Genomic DNA, 17163 nt, shown 5'->3' on the forward strand with positions numbered 1-17163 from the left:
TAGATACAGAGAAAAACCCAACAATCATATGACCCCCTATGAGCAAGCACTTTGGCAACAGTGGGAAGGAAAAACTCCCTTTTAACAGGAAGAAACCTCCGGCAGAACCAGGCTCAGGGAGGGGCGGGGCCATCTGCTGCGACCGGTTGGGGTGAGAGAAGGAAGACAGGATAAAAGACATGCTGTGGAAGAGAGACAGAGGTTAATAACAGATATGATTCAATGCAGAGAGGTCTGTTAATACATAGTGAGTGAGAAAGGTGACTGGAAAGGAAAAACTCAATGCATCATGGGAATCCCTGGCAGCCTATGTCTATTGCAGCATAACTAAGGGAGGATTCAGGGTCACCTGGTCCAGCCCTAACTATATGCTTTAGCAAAAAGGATCAGCCACCAGTCCTGTTTTTCCGAACACAGGAAAAATACAACCTCACATGATGAAGCACAAGTAAAAAAAGTCAGATGTAACTGAACTGAACAAGCTAGACAGGTTTATATGTGTAGACTTATTAGACTATGGGGCTTCTTGTTCTGGCTGTCTATGCTGCTGTAAATCATCACTCAATGATTGAGGGGAATAGTTAACTTGAGTTGAGGTGTCCCCTTGGTGTAGGTCATTAAAAAGTCCACCAGTAAAGTAGATTGTGTTGGGGAAGGAGGTTCTGTATTTCAGAGAATAAAACAAGACCCCAGAAAGCAGATCTTGTGGCCAGTTGTCCATAATAAGGGAGCTAAAACCGACTCACAGTGTTTTTTACAGATAACTTCTCTGTTTGCAGAGTGAAATGTGTGCTGGAGCTAAGTGATTCCTCAGTATTACATTCTGGCATGCCGAGAGTTTAGCCTGGAGCTAAAACTCTTCAGTGTCAGCTTCAATATCCTAAATGAGACTTCTCCCCCCTTGCTAAGTGTTAACCATGGCTCCCTCATTATACCTTTCTAAGGCCACAAACCTGCCTCTCTCAATCTCTGTCACAGACCTGGACCAAACCCTGTAACTTCCAGTCCTGAGTCCTTGGACGTTATTGTGTGTGTGTGTGTGTGTGTGTGTGTGTGTGTGTGTGGGGACTGGGATGTCTTAAAGTGTTGTGAAGGGTTGCTTAATCTCTTTCCTTGCACCCTCCTCGTCTCTGTTGGGACGTTTTCCAGAAGCCTCTGAGGAATTCAATTGCGTCTCCCCTGCTGGGTCCCTGAGCTTCGAGACGTTTGTTTTCTCTGAGAAACTCTGAGAGGAATGCGGCTTGAAATGTGGGGATCGGAGAGTAAAATACGTAGTTGTGGTTTTTACCTCATGCCATCCTTGCTCGCCTTTTCTGTCACTGCTCTCAACCAAGCCATTTTGTCATGTCGAAGTCTCATCATTTGTGCTACGTTTTGTGCAACGTCTGTTATATTTAAACACAAAATTATGAAAGCACTGCTTTTTTCTCTTTTTTTTTTTTTTTTTTTTTTTTTTTTTTTTTACGCCTGTAGCCAGAAATATCAAACTTTGTATCCCTGGGCGATTCATCTCATTGGCTTTGACTGTGATGGATTTTTTGATTGAAGTGCTTTTTTTCCCTTTGTTTTCAAATGGATTTAGTGAGCTTTTTGGGGATTTTTATTATATTCATTGACTTTTTGTAATATTGCTTTGCTTTAATAGTGTTTGCAGTGTGGATGCTCATACCACTGCACAAATGTATTTACCACAGGCCTCCGTTAATTATTCTGGTGGGTTTCCACACCCTTTTATTCATTGTATATCAAATTTTTTTAGCTATATATGCATGCAAGCGTATACACACACACACACACACACACACACACACACACACACACACACACACACACACTGGATGAAGATTGCAGAGAGCTCAACAACCCCAGTTGTAATGATGCTTTTGCCTTGAGAAAAAAATAATAGCATTGATTTATTTTTGCCATCTTTGCTTTTTGACTTTGTCTTCTGGGGTAATCAAACTTTGAGTTTTGAAGCTACTATTGATGTTAACAAGAAGAAAATGTACCCTTTTGTTTTCAAGCTTTAATTTATGTGCACACTGAAAGATGGCCACCATTACAAGTGTGCAAAAATGTGTACTCTATTGTTGTGAAGTCTTGTGTCTTGATTATTTCCACGTGGGGTTTTCGGAGCTAGAAAGTGACCATATTTAGGACTGGTATGTGGAATGTAAATTTCTCTGGTAATATAAGCTAGCTTGGTTAGCAATGTACACCCACAGACGTCACAGATAAATGGCATAAAATTCCATCCATGCAACTTTTTTTTTTTTTTTTTTTTTTTTTGTCACCTATCTGGGTCCAGATCATAAGAAAAACAACCTAAGAAGAGACGTTCAGACCTGCCTCTACCCATCCACCTCATCCACCACTTCTGGGATGACTGAAGTGTTCCCAAGCCAGGCAAAAGATTTGATCTCTCCAGCTATTCTTCAGTCTACCCCAGGGCCTCCTCCCAGTCTGAAACGCCTCACGTAGGAGGTCAAAAGTGGGGTTTTTTGGGTTGTTTTTTTTTTTTTTCTCCACAAAGTTTTCAAACAGTTGCAACATCTCCCCTTTGTATATCTGTATATCTCTGAGTTTCTTTGCTAAAATATCATAAAGCCTCCATTAGCTCCTTTCAGTGTAGCGGACCAGCAGCTTTACTCTGAGCCCCTCCCAAATGACTGAGCTGGTAGCCACAGCAGATAGTAGACCAACTAGTAAATCAACATGTTTACTTTTACACTCAACTCAATGTTCTGGTATGTTGTGGGGAAAAATGTCCGCATTACTACAGGTGTTTCACCCTCCCCTCACATGTGAACTAGACAGCAACATACTTAAACTCCTCCACTGGGGGCAGCAAGTCGTTCTCAACCCAGTAGTGGACTCTGCCCATTTCACTCTGAGAACAATACCCTCAGACACAGAAGTGCTAATTTCCATTGACTGATTTACATTTACCAAAAAAATAAGTTTGTGCTTCTTGGGTTGTCTGTTAGAACACTTTGCATAACAACACAAACATGGTCGAGAAGTCTATTCACTTCGCCACAACCACTCATATAACAAGCTAGTTATATCAAATTTCTTGTATGAGGGACACAGGCTGTAAACCTGCTTACTTCCGCTCTACAATTGGAGTGTATGAGGACTGACTAATACACATTTGCAAATAGCATCATTTTCCAGGCCAATATCTGTATCATAACTGCTCTTTCCAGTTAAATTGTGTTATGACTGTGGGACTCTTTGAATAAAAACACAGTAATGTTAGTTAGCTTGTTTCTATGTTATCATTGAGTTTCTTTGTGGTGCTCCGGAGGATTTTAAGAAGCAGCCCCATTGCAAGATTTAAAGACCTCATTATTGCACAAGGCGTAACACAAATGAACCAACTGCCATACTACGCAAGAAACTAATTGCTTTTTCTTAATGGTACAGCATTGTGCATGTTATTTCCCTCTGCTGTTCAATTTAATTGTCTGCCTCAAGTGCCACACACACACACACACACACACACACACACACACACACACACACACACACACACACACACACACACACACACACATATATTAATAGTGCATAAAGAGACAAAGCCATGTCTTCCTAGTAGCCCTGTAGGCATTTTCATCAACCCCTCAGCAGGGTTGTTGCCAGTTTGATTTCCTGCAGTGCATTATTGTTACTAGTGACAATGCAGGCAGGTATTCAGCAACATGCTGTTTAATCAGCAGGCCTGTGTGTGTGTGTGTGTGTGTGTGTGTGTGTGTGTGTGTGTGTGTGTGTGTGTGTGTGCGCGTGCGTGGAACCCTTCTGGCCATGATGAAGAACTGGCTGTGACATCTTTCCAGTAGGTTAAGCTACTGATCGTGTGCTGTGGGCAGAGACTGTGCACAACTGGATGTGAAATATGATATATGGAAACTAAATGCTGATACCTGCCATGCAACTGAAAAATTAAACTGAGTACCTTCCAGGTGTAGCTAAAAGGGAGATTTACTTTAGGCATAGCAGTGTAGCAAGAGCTTTAGTGCATCATGTTAAAAATTGACTACCAAGCCTGTGCACTATATTACACATATGTGTCATTGAAGATAAAATAAGAAATTATGGTTCCAGGAACATTCTGAGGGAAAAAATCAGAATTTCTAAGCTTAAAAATAAATTGAATGTGCTAAAATTATAAGAGAAAACTCTAAGTAGGAAAAAAAAAACTGTGGTTTTTGTCAAGGAACTACATCATTTCACTTTGCAAGGTTGGATCAACCTTGTCATACCACCTTATCAATTTGTGCTTCAATTTGCAATTTGCAAGAAGGACATGCTCAGGAAGACTAGAAAAACACAGCATATAACACTTTCTTTTACACCTCCACCCTTGCATCTTCAATTGTTATTCCTGCTTAATGGTGAGCACCAAGCCTCAGAGCATCAGGTTCTTGATTCAAGTCTCCCGATGGTCCCAGAACTTCCTATGTGACCAACCTCTCATCATTAAACAAAAATATGTACTGGTATGAGAGTGCTTCCTGGAAGTTGCTGACTGTCGCAGGCAAATGCTGGTTGCTCCCAAAACCTCCCTGCCATTGCCTTATTCACTATCAGACTGCATCAATGACAGTAACTTGTCATAAACGCACACCTTTTACTCTCTGAGCTGTAGTAAAGAATACCCAATATGTTGGCATATTGTGGGAAGTAAATAGACACAAAAAGGGCGGTGGGCAGTATGACAACTCGTGTAACTATGTAATTATTGGAACCCTATTCTTTGTCCCTTCCCAAAATGTGCACAGGCCACTAAACATTACATTATCTGGAGCCTTGGGGAACAAACCCAGTCTCATTTGTAATGGTCCCAATAGCTGGTCGGGGGATGGGTTGGACAAAATGCTGGCATGCATACTGGTAGAGAAAGACAGTGTGCAAATAAACACTTTTGGATTCAAACTTCCCTTGAGCATTGGAGTAATTTCTGTGCATGTGCTGTGCTGCATGTTGCTGTAACTCGATCTCTGTTCTCTGTTGTTTCTTTCTTTCTTATTGGTCCACTGATGTGCAGTGAGCAGCATGCTCTGGTACGAAGCCTTTGGAGTTTCATGATAACACCATGAAGAAAAATAAAAAACATACACAGATCATTGCTCAAATATCTGCATGGTATTTGTACTCGGAGCCAGAAAGGAATGTTAGTTGAGGTTCAGGTAATTCTCTCGCACTCTCTATGGGATTTCTCCTTTTTCCCCCCCCTCCCTCTGTCATTTTTTTCTTTTCCCTAAAAAAGCTGCTTTTAGAGTAAATTTCACACGAGTACGAGCACAGTTTTTCTCGTTTACCTTTAAAAGCACATAGCTAGATAGATCCCTGCTGGTAATTCATAGCAGGGGCCTGAAGGAAGAAACTGAATAGCTTTGAGGTGTGTTTTGTTTTGTTTTTTCTTTTTTTCTTCCTGGTCTTTCCCCCTGCAAAGCTCTTATCATCACTCTCACCCATCTGGTTTTCATCCCTGTTAACATTAGTCAGACTGCTTCAGACCAGACTAAGACTACATAGAAGAGGAACTTTCAAACATTCCCGTAATTTATGACAGTTTGCCCTGAGTCTTTTTCATTAGTTTCGTGCATATGTGCAATTATGACCTGGATAATGGGAAATCTTCATTTTTAATTTCCGGAAAGCCTGATGAGTTATAAAATGCTATAAATTCCCTTGGCAAGTGTAAATTTAAACCTTCTAAGTAAAGCAGTTGTTCTGCAGCCATTACAATTTATCACAGCCAAACAAAACCTGTGTCCATACATTGTTTCTTTCTTTTTTTCCCCCCCTAGGTTTCATAGGTCATTTGCATCAATGGCACTGTGGGATTCTCTGTAAACCCTCAGCACGCCATGGCAGATGGTGAGAATATTTGCCTTGGCCATGTGTTGCAGGGTATTTTGGGGGGAAAAAAGCTGAAAGAGAGAGTGAAGGGAAAACTGGAGGATAAATAATAAAATCAGCTGGTTTAATGTCTCATAGACTTTCTTTATTGTAAATGAAAGGCTAACTTTAGATTTTAGAGGATCGGGCAGAGAGATACGCATTGGACAGTTAGCTAAAGTCATATTTTAAGCCCTTGGTTATTGGTAACTGGCTGGAGTTGTTAAATTGAGTTGTTTGGGGTTTGGTTGTTTGTTTGCTTGGCTAATTTAGTGATCTGCATCCTTTCTTTGTTCTTTGACTTGCTCCAGGGAACAATAATTTATGCTTTCTTATTAACTTTTAACCTCTAACACAAAGAGAGCTTCAGCCAAGGAGAGACAGTAAAAATAAAAGGAGAGTAAAATTGCACAGAAAAAAAATCTGGTGAAATGTATAGAGGTTTTCTCAGCTATTGGCCTCAAGAGGCTAAAGGACGACTGGATAGGAGAAAAGCGAGCAATTACTTTGATATACCACAGCCCAGTTTAGCCAGACTCTGACCTTGTGGCATGAGAGGAGTCTTGGTTTAAATGCAGCGAGGGAGTGGGAGAGGAAGTGCATTTTAGCTGGCTGATGACTTTGCTGGGTTACAGTGAGGGTGTCTTTTTGGCTGGAAGGCGCACAGACAGGCCTGCTTATTGGCAAGTGTTCCTGATAGGCAGAGAGCCTAACTGAAGTCTGGACACTAGAGAAGCGCTGGAGCGACTCCAGAGGAAATCCAAAAGACACAGAAATAAGTTCCAAGTCCAAGCAACTTTTTTAAAGTTCAAACTACCAAGTTGTAAGTGCCTGCCTTTGGGTTTCAGGTACTTCTTGCTGACTCTAGCCTTGTTTATACTCCTTCACTGAATGGGATTCACCACAATCATCCTGCAAGCAGACCATAATGGATATTTTTATGCTCGGGTGTGACACGCAACCCCCTAACACACATCTTTTATTTTTTATATTTTCTAAGGGGCGGCTCTATAATTTGTGTGTAGTTTGCTGCACAAAAAAGAGCCTGAGTCATCTAAAGAAAGGTAAACAGAAAGAGGAAGCAGTCGGCACACAGCTGCAGACAGGCCTCTGTGTTTCATTGACCTTTTCTCGTGACACGCACTTGATGGAAAATCTTTTTCTTTCTTTTTTTTTTTTTTACTTTCTTTTTTTTTTTGCTTTGCATAATTAAATTTTTTTCCCTCATTAGCTACATTTTAACACAGCAAGAAGGTGCATAGCAAACATTAGAGAGCTATTGTAATGACTTCTTGAGATTTTTTTTTAAGCATTTTTTTTCTTTTCGCTTGGATGGTTGAATGATACCCGTCAGACTTGAAGCTAGAATCCAGCACCAGTGTACTGGTGGATGGGCACTTAGGTTGGTGGAGCATGCTGCTGGACCTCTAATTATCTTAAATGAGAAAAGCCATGTTGATGTATGGCCCTACAAGAGAGCTGAGTTTAAAAAAAAAAACAAAAACAAAAAAAACCTTAAGCAACATGACACTGGCCTCCACAGGTTGATTTTTGGTGTCTGGAGTTGGAGGATATTTATATTCATTAATGCATCACATATTTCTGGGTTTACATCATTGTGTATCTGATTGTCTCATGGATCAGAGCAAAATTATAGCCCAGCATAAAGTATGATAAAAATGTGCTTCTTTGTGTGTTTCTGGCAGACAGAGAACGCCCCATTGATGGGAGAAGCTGAATGAACTGATTGTGATTTGAAGTGAAAGGATCTCAGTCTGAGCTCTGCAGTGGCCAGTCTGCTCTCTTCAGTTGGATGATTTCAACATACTTATTTTTAGACCCCGACCAAAAGAGAAAAAAAAATTATAAAAGAAAAAAGAAACAAACTACGAACTTGATTTGCCTTGAGGTCCTCTGTCGTTATCATCCTCACTATCTCGGTACATTGCTTTGTATGACACAAAGCCTATTTCTCTTCTCTTGCTGTATGTTTGACCTCAGCTGGATGACCATTTCCTCTGCTGAGACTGTTGCCAAGTTCAGAGGAGGTCATGAGAACTGGCTGTACTATTCAATTTTTAAGTACCACTTTCTAGAGTTGAAGCCTCTTTAGAGAACTTGGATTATTTTAGTAATTCCAAGAACTAAGAGTAAAATTTTAATACTAAAATGGGATGTAATGCTAGACTTTATCATTTAACACTAGCTGAAGCTTTTATGGTGTTTTGACTGTTTAATCTAGAGTTTCTCCTTTTCCTGTATTTATGGATATTATTTTTAAACAGAAGATTTGCCTTGAAAAAAGCAGCACACTTTAGACCTCTTGGAAAAGTCAAGCCTCACGGACTACAATTTTTAGTCTCAGCTTTAGAGCAGAAATAAACATGTTTACAGCCTGGTGCAAAAGAAATTGGGACTCTCAGGGATTCTGGTTTTTGTGTTTTGTTTTTAACTTGGCTGTTAAAGTTGTATGCAGTAAAACAGTAACCACACTGACTAACATAATTTTTTGTCACGTTCAGTGTTTAGTTGTACTAAAGCCCAATCCAAGTTCGGTTTCTCTGTGGATGCGTTTATATTGTTTTAAGTCTGTTTCGGTTTGCTAGCCAAAATTAACATCCAATTTAATATTGAGGTTTTGTAGACATGTGACCATTAACCACATGTCTATAACCTATACACCATTTTGGACATGTAACAATCATGGGGACAGGGGAGGATTGCTTGAATAAGGCTCCAGTAACTGGCAACCACCTAAATGAGGGAAAAATTAATGTTCCAACCTGCTGTGAGTGGTTCCACGAGGCCGATGGCAACTGTAAGGAAAATGATTGCCAAAGCCTCCGTCACACAGGCCTACAGACCTGCTGGGAACCCCCCATCACTTGAGAAAATTCACCAGCCAGTTGACAAAAACCTCCTTGTGGTCGCTTTGGTTGTTAGAGTATTGCTGTGGTCATAATTTGAATCCTAGTGACGGACTTGTCTCCAAACAACTTTCTGAGCTGGGGTTGCCTTCAAAGTTATACCTCTGCTCTGTAGCCAATTTTTTTTCAAAAGACATGAAACATGATAAACTGTAGGCAACTGTGACAATCCTCTAGCAACCATAGTGATAATTAAAAGAATTTTGGTGCAGCACCTTCTTTGAAATCTGTTTGACCCAGCGATGGCCAGAAACCACCTCCAAGAGTCACTACCGACAAGTCAGGGAATACACTTTTTATACAATTTTTCCATAGCAACCGGTGGTGGTGCTACGTTCAATGTGGCGAAAAACTCTTGAGTCACATGAGAAACATAAACACAGTGAAGTACAGATGCACCTTGTTATCAAAGTTGGCTAGTTTTGCAAACTTTGAAACTCCCCTTGTGTACAAATATGGTGGTCACATCCAGTTTCAGAAAGGCCAAGATGGCTGCAATCATCAAATCAGTGGCTATATTCGTCTTTTAAAAACCATTTGATCTCATGAAAATGCAGCAGTGCCTTTGTCAGGCTTCACACTGACAGTTGATTCCCTCAGAGTTTTGTTTTGCTTTATCCCACTTTCCACTTTTGCTTCCTACATCTGAAACAAGTGAATGAAAGTGAAACACCATGAAAATCTACAGTAAACAAGACAAGAAATTCTTGATAACCTTGGAACTGGATTTAACAGCTCTCAACGTTCCCCCCTTCTGCATACAACTTTGAAGTCTGAAACCGGCTTCTTTCAGTACTCTGTGGACCAGGTTTAGTGAAGTTTGCCTGCTACTGCATGTTGTTTTTAGAGGTTTGCTTCAGTGCCCAAAAAGAGCTGAGTCTGACCGCGCCTATCGGGTTTGGCATCCTGTTTTCCTCGATTCCCAGCGCTTTAGCGATCACCTTTTAATTCCAGCTCCTCTTTTTTTTTTACCGTTTAAGTTACATTGGGGATTTCTTTTGAGTGCCGGCTAACTGTTTTGACAGAAAACAGAATACAAACTGGTTAATGAAACTCGCTGCTTTGTTGAAACTGAAGATATGTAAGAAGAGACATGTGAGCCCTGTTATTATAACTGGTATTGATATATACGCATTTCACCTCTGCTCGATCACTGACATTCCCATCTGCATTCCAGTGTGTTGTATTACAGTGCATGTACACTGGCTTACAGTAGTTATTGGAGAGGAGTTTGCTGATATTGGAGGAAATTGCTTCTTTCCAAAACATACTTGGAATTTAGTCTTGATTTCACTTGGATAGTTTTGCCCTAAGAGGAGAGGCTGCACCCTGTTTCAAAAGGTTCAAAACCCTTGGTTAAGTCTAAATCTCCAACTCCATACTTACCAGTATGTGGTTCACTGTGCTGAGTGTTTCTTGGATCACATAATAAAACTCCTGCGTCTCCTCCAAACCCAACATTGCTCTGCACTGCAGAAAACTGGACCCCATATTTTTAAAATTTTGTGCAGGAGATTCCATGGATGTTTTTAGTTAATGGAGCGCATTAGAGAAAATAACACAAGAGAAAAAAGAGAAAATGGTCAAATTAAAAGCAAATAGCTGTTTCACAAATGCTGCTGCAGACAAACCAAACAGGCAGCGCTGAGTGGTTAAGATCAATCATAGGAGTGAAGAACAGAAACATATATCTGGCTACATGTTGAGAAGAAAGAAAGAGGAGGGTGGATTTTTCTCTCCAGACTTGTCCACCTCCTACCCCCCCTTTAAAACCAAGATTACCATTGAACATGCCTGAATCCTGTCCAAACTCCAGAAATCCATGAGCTGTGACATCTGTCACTCTCTCTGTGAAAACATACATACATTCACTACGAGTCCTCAATATCTAGCAGCAGACTGTGTCCATGTCTGGAACCGACATGTTCGGTGTAACTACAGTATGTGGGTGTGTCCCCACAGACTGGTCGGACACATGCGGTAGCCAGATGTTGACAGACTTGGCTCTCATATTGACCTTCAGAGCTCTGACTCCTCCTCTATATTTTCCTTTCCACCTACAGCATAATATATGTGTTTATATGTACTTTTAAAGTACAAAGCCTCTGCTGTGTCAGGAAGATTATTACTTCTAATACTCTGTCCTCCTTGTAAGCGCACATTATCTGTACAGAGGTCCAAAGAGTACAACACTAAGAAAAAAAATGCTTGACATAAATAAAAGCATTTAAATGGTTAAAAACACCACCACAACAAACTGATTGTGCCAGAAATGTTAATCCTGATTATTTTGTTTATTATTGAGGTCATGCTCATTTTTAGATGATTAATCATTAGTCAACTTTAGAAACATTCTGTTATTGAAGTGCCTTATACCACCACTAAATTTTAATTTTAGACCAAACTCCAACCAATCAAAAACCAAATATGTAGATGGGTGGTGGAGTGTTTTTGACCTTGAAGCTTACCTTGCAAGTGCACCTGCAGGGCACAGATGGAGGCCCAGGTGGCAGCAGGCTCACTTTCCTCACATGACCTCCACAGGAGCCACAGGGAGCACGACTAGGGTTTCCACTGGTTCACCTACAATGATTAGAGCTTTAGGGCCCTTAAATAAATCTGCTCATCAAAGGCTTTGTTTTTTCCCCAGAATGTCTTGGCTCAGTCTGAACTAAACGGTGAAGAAGTTTCAGCTTTCAAAGAGGGACAAAAGTGCACTGCTGAAACAAAACATTGCATAACCACTGAATGAATGCAGCAGAGTCATCCTTTTAGCTGTATTATCTTGTTTCCGTTATTGCTGGAAGCAAAAATCATAACAAACTAAATTGTATTAATTACTCAGCCCCCACTTGCCCGCAATTCAGTATTTAGAAGGAAGTCATGTGTAAATGCTTAAATGTCCTGGTAGAAGATGAGTATACAAGTGTTTTGAGTGTCCTACAGAGAGCAGCACACACACAACCAATATGTGTCATTGGTTGTGTGTGTGCCTGTCAAAGTAAGGAATGTGTGCCTTTCTAACTGCATATTAACCTAACTAGAGCAACTTAAGAATGCATAATAGTATAATAGTACGCTGTAACTTTTCAACAGCTATGCAGAATGGCAGGGTAGTGAACTGCATAGAGAAAATGATTCTGGGCTAATTTTGGGTTTCTGTGCCTGACTATTTTAGCCTCACGTTTGGCTCTCATGTTTTTTGGTGGAATCCAGTGAATCTCAGATTCATGAGGCTTGTACTACTGATGAAGTAAACTAATTGAACAGTGCTTTCCCTCCTCTGCCAGTTCATCATTAAACAGAGCAAAGCTGATGGTGTTGTGTTGCTACTCACTTGCACACTTCTCCTGAGGCATTTTTCTTATTTCTCAATGCTTCCAGTTAATCTCCGACCTCAAACTGTTCATTAGACATCAGCCTGAGGCTTCACATCAGGTTAAAGGTCGGCTGTTTGTTGGTGAGATGAGAAGTTTTAGAAAACTGGAACCACTCACAATCTTTCGAGATATTCTATTGAAAGATAAAAGATAAATGTGGAGACTTCTGATATTAAGGCACTTTAAAGTTGAAAAATCAATTCCATTATCAGCACTCGCCTGATGTATGCACCTGACTTTCCTCCTCTGGCCAGCTGTGTTCTTCAGTTTCCTTTATTTGAATCTTTTTTTTTTCTCTCTTCTAGCAACGTTCACCAGGCAAAGTGCTGTTTGACCTGGTTTGTGCCCATCTCAACCTGGTTGAGGGAGACTATTTTGGACTGGAGTACCAGGACCAGCGGAAGATGACAGTAAGATGCACACATATTGCACCATGGAGTACCTTTAAGTACTTTTAGCTCATTTCTGTTGTTTAAAACCATTTTTTATCTATGCTAACTAGGAAAATGTCTCAAATTAAAACTTCCTTCTCACTTGCCACAAGCTAACTTTAGCTTTAATCACATGGGTACACAGCGTGTGTGGTTGAGGTTGTGCTCAGTCATATAATAGAGGTGTTTGAGGTGCCTTAGGGAAACTCTGCAACAAACTTCGCATTCTGTGTTTCCCCCTTGGCGCTCTTTGGTTTGTCAAAGACAAATGTGGAAGAAAGTCATGCTCTTCATTTTTATGTTAACAAACACTTGGGAAAGCTTTATCACACTGGCGTGTGTGTGTGTGTGTGTGTGTGTGTGTGTGTGTGTGTGTGTGTGTGTGTGTGTGTGTGTGTGTGTGTGTGTGTGTGTGTGTGTGTGTGTGTGTGTGTGTGTGTGTGGAGGTAGGCTGAGGACAGGGGAGAGAAACTTCACAAATAAATAAAATATTTTTCTTTTTCTGTAACCACTCTTGTGTGAGAAGTGTTTCAGATATAAATGAGCCTGGATTTAGGTTTTCTATGCTCCAAAAAGCAGCAGCTCGCTGTATAGTGTTTTGTAGACTTGCTGTATGTTACTGGGGCTGTCTATAGTTTTAATCCTTTTGTTTACTTCACTTTCTATTAATGCAATTAATAAATTTAAAAAACTTGTAAAGAAGAATTTTGCTGCAAGACAACAGTAAGTCTGTAACTCAGAGATGGACTGATCCATTCTGTCGAAACACATGAACACAAGCTCTTTAATGTATCTAAACACAGGCAGTCGCTGTGCTTACCAGTGCCTCGGGCATGAGAGCTGTTGTTTTGAAGTGGATCAGTGGAACAAATGATGTAATGCTGAAGAAATGATTACAACTTTGTCAAGACAAATACTCAGAAAGCAGACCCACATGCACATAACAAATGAGGCTGTCCGTCAAGCAGATCGCCCGCATTGAAACATCGCTATATATCAAAGACATTCACACTGAATCTGCTTACAACGTAGCCATCATAACACTGCCATCATATTCAACGGTATCGTTTGTGCTAATACAGTTCTGAGCTTCAGCTACTGCTAAACCCCAAATAAGGACTTTTTTGGGTATTTTCACTTTCCTTTCTCTTGGCATTTGTTATAGAAATATAAAAGACTGGTTTCACCCAGTATCTGTGAGCTCCTCCTACACCATCGGGAGTTGAGCAGCCAAAACTGGCACACAGGTACATCTTAGACCCCTGAAAGTTCTTATCTATATCATTACATAATAACGTAATCTTGTTGCCTGGTAACCACCTATGATCAGGTCAAGATGACCCGTTTGTAGCACCGTAACACCTTGGATAAGCATCACATTATTTTAATTTCACAACAGTGATATGTAAGTTATATCCCCCAAAAATGCTTTGGTGACAATGTTTTGCTAAGTTTGTGCATTTGTAGCATTTCTGCAGGAGTATGTGCCTTGCAAAAGCATCATATCATTTCAGCAACATCTCAATTATTTCCACAAACCTTGAATTATGTATGATATATGATGACATGTCATGTTGCCTGGCAGCCACCTAACAGTGGACTAAAGTCAGAGACCAAACATTACTGTAGCATGAGCATGGACCAGTCATTTAGTAAATGCACATTAAAAAATGTCCAAAGCAAATGTGCAGTGCTTTTTTTAAACAGGAGAAGAATGAATATATGTTATTTTAATTGATATAATAGTTTTAACGTATTTTCTTTGAAAGAAATTCTGCTTTTCCTTCTATTAACAAATTATAGCTGAAAATAGCTCTCTTTTTAGTAAGTGTCCAGCAGATTTGGGAATTATTATGAACTGTGGACCCATGAACTGAACCATTTGAAGGAAAATAAATGAGATAAAATAAATAGATACAGGAGTTTTAAAGGTTAGTAATTATCAGGTGGTGTCTGCTACACGTAGGACCTCAGGTTTCACTAAAGTCTTTAATATTTCCAGTGAAATGATCTCTTTTCTCACAGCTGGAACAAACATGCACATTAGTTGAAAATGAATCATTTTTGTAGCTAGAGATGAAAATCAGGTATCCGTCTTTAAGGCACTAATGAAAGTAAAGCTGTTCCCTGATGCCCGCAGGTGTGGCTGGATCTTTTGAAGCCGACACTGAAGCAGATCAGACGTAAGTCACTCTCAGATCCCATCCCGTCTTTCATCCTTCAAACGCCTCTGTGCTTCAAACTAAAACACAAATCCAAACTCTTCTTAACTCAGACATTAGACACTCCCACTAATAGTAGTAAACGGATATTTCCTCTGCAGCCTTTCTGCATCTCTCCACTCTGTCTCGTTCTTCCTAACCACATCCCGTTATTTCCCTCCTCCAGGGCCTAAAAACACCATCCTTCGTTTTGTGGTGAAGTTCTTCCCTCCTGACCACACGCAGCTCATGGAGGAGCTGACTCGGTAGGTCTTCCCCGCACAGAAACCACACCTATCTGAAGAAGAAGCTCCCAAATTAAAAGACATGCTGTTCAGCATTTGGTTTCCTGTCTGGTCAGCGTGATTTCAGTCCTTCACCAGGAATTTTTAAGGACAATTTATGATTTACAGCTGCATCCAAACATGAGGCAGAAGTCTCGTATATTTCTTGTTGTCTGCCTGTTGTTGTTTTTGGTCAGACCCTTAGCATTTATAACACATTTATATGCCTGACATCAAATAAGCCGTTTTGTCTTTTCTGGACCCAAACATATTTTTGTCATCTGGGAACAAGGCTCAATAAACCTTCTGGTATTCCAAGCCAGCTGAAAGGAAGTCAAAGAAGATGAATGGTCTGACCACTTCTGGCCTTTTAATCATAGTTTAACCCTGGAAGATCCATTTTATCTGGAAAACCAATCTCTTTTTTTTGGTCCTGATTCCCACCTATTCCCTCTGTCCTTTGCTTAAAAAGTGTAGCGTTATCTGCAGACCATCAAGTCCACCTTCTTGTTTAGTTTAGTGTGACGGAGCCTAGCGGGACCCTTCTGGACTGTTTCTGTTTGTCGGAGCTGATTTAGGACACGCAGAAATTCTCGGTCACTTGGCTAAAACATAAATAGGACAATTATCTGACCTTCCACATTTTTCCCATGGTGCTGACACTCCTACAGCCACCCAGCTGGGCTCAACCCTCTCGAGGCAGGCGTTGCCGATTTGCAACAGTTAAAAACTAACAACCTGATTACCCCACATACATATTTTATGAGGTTTTTTTACTCAGAAGTACCACTGCAGGACTTGGTTGTGCATTAGCAACAAAAAGTTTAATTTGAGCCTGAGCGGGTTAATTTCAGATGATGGCAAATCAGGAAGCACTAAAGTTACCTGTAGAAATAAAGTTATAGTTATACCCACTGTAGTGAAATCCTACATCTTACTATTGATTCCTGTCACCAGCTCACTGTAGATAAAAGTAGGAGAGATTATTCCACTGACCTCATATCATCTCTGATTGTGTCAGTGGACGAACATGAAGTAGACACATAGTTGTTTCTTTTCCCCTTTTGTTTGGCTCCCACAGTGTTGCCGCTGTCAGTGTTTCCTTTGATGAGTAATGTAAGCACAGATGGAAGAAAGGCTTCCTTGTGTGTATATCAAGCTGTTAACCTCCTATTAGCTGCTGATTACTGAATCTTCACCCCCAACCGGTTGTGTGACATTTATGTTTTTGGTGCTGTATAAACCAGAGCACTCGAGAGAGCATATCAACAACAACAAAAGCTTTGACCTTGGGTGCTAACAAAAAGGTCAAGGTCTAATGCTTAGTCAACCTTGGTCATCATGACCCCTGAAGCCTTGTGTATTCTTGTGAAGTTTGAAGACAATCCATGGAAAGATTGTGGGTAGTATAAAGTTTTTACTTATCCAGTAGTTACTAGTACCTACCATCACAAGTGATCTGCTCGTGATGGTAGGTACTAGTAAAACGTATGACGCCTTTTGTATGGCCTGTTTTAACAACGTGCTAACCTTATTTACAATCAATATTGTATGGATGTAATAATGGTGCTAAAGATACAGAGGGCTGTACCTTATGTACCTTCTCTTTTCAGGGGGTGAGAATAAAATTGAATTGAAATCAGAAATGGGATCTGCTCCCAATAACAGTGCTACTCCAGTATGGTCAAGGCCGCTGGATTGACCTGATGTTTTTCAGTCTAAATAAGTGCAGCTTTCTTGTGTAATAACATTCTGCACTGAAAGCCTCATTAACTTTGCTAGCGAGGTAATCACGCAGCAAAACAGTTGAATTGGATTTTACATTAAAAGGTGCCTCAGATCATTGATCACACTCTCACATGGATTCACTCTGAATGCAGTCAACTGTTTGCCCACATACAGTGAATAGAAAGGCAGCGAATCAGGTTTAAAGGTTGTGGGAGATGAACATGCGGACCTTGAATACTTTTTCCGGTGATGCCGTTTACATTGAATTCTGGCGTGCTCCTACAGGGTGATGTTGCCTACAG

General features: G+C 40.5%; 1 protein-coding gene across 3 annotated transcripts in view; it reads left to right on the forward strand.

Moving 5' to 3' along the window:
• The window catches only part of LOC146681336 (FERM, ARHGEF and pleckstrin domain-containing protein 1-like), a 68698-nt gene that overhangs the window by 21204 nt on the left and 30331 nt on the right, over positions 1-17163 (forward strand). For all 3 annotated transcript variants that reach the window (XM_085449783.1, XM_085449785.1, XM_085449784.1), the window contains exons 3-5: positions 12523-12627; positions 14789-14831; positions 15037-15115. In XM_085449783.1, the coding sequence (XP_085305909.1) occupies positions 12523-12627; positions 14789-14831; positions 15037-15115 (227 nt within the window). The remainder of the gene's footprint in view (positions 1-12522; positions 12628-14788; positions 14832-15036; positions 15116-17163) is intronic.

Source organism: Copadichromis virginalis, linkage group LG23 (assembly GCF_057382275.1).
Source record: "Copadichromis virginalis isolate Kocher_CV1m ecotype Utaka linkage group LG23, C_Virginalis_male_GT1.1, whole genome shotgun sequence".
Lineage (NCBI taxonomy): Eukaryota > Metazoa > Chordata > Actinopteri > Cichliformes > Cichlidae > Copadichromis > Copadichromis virginalis.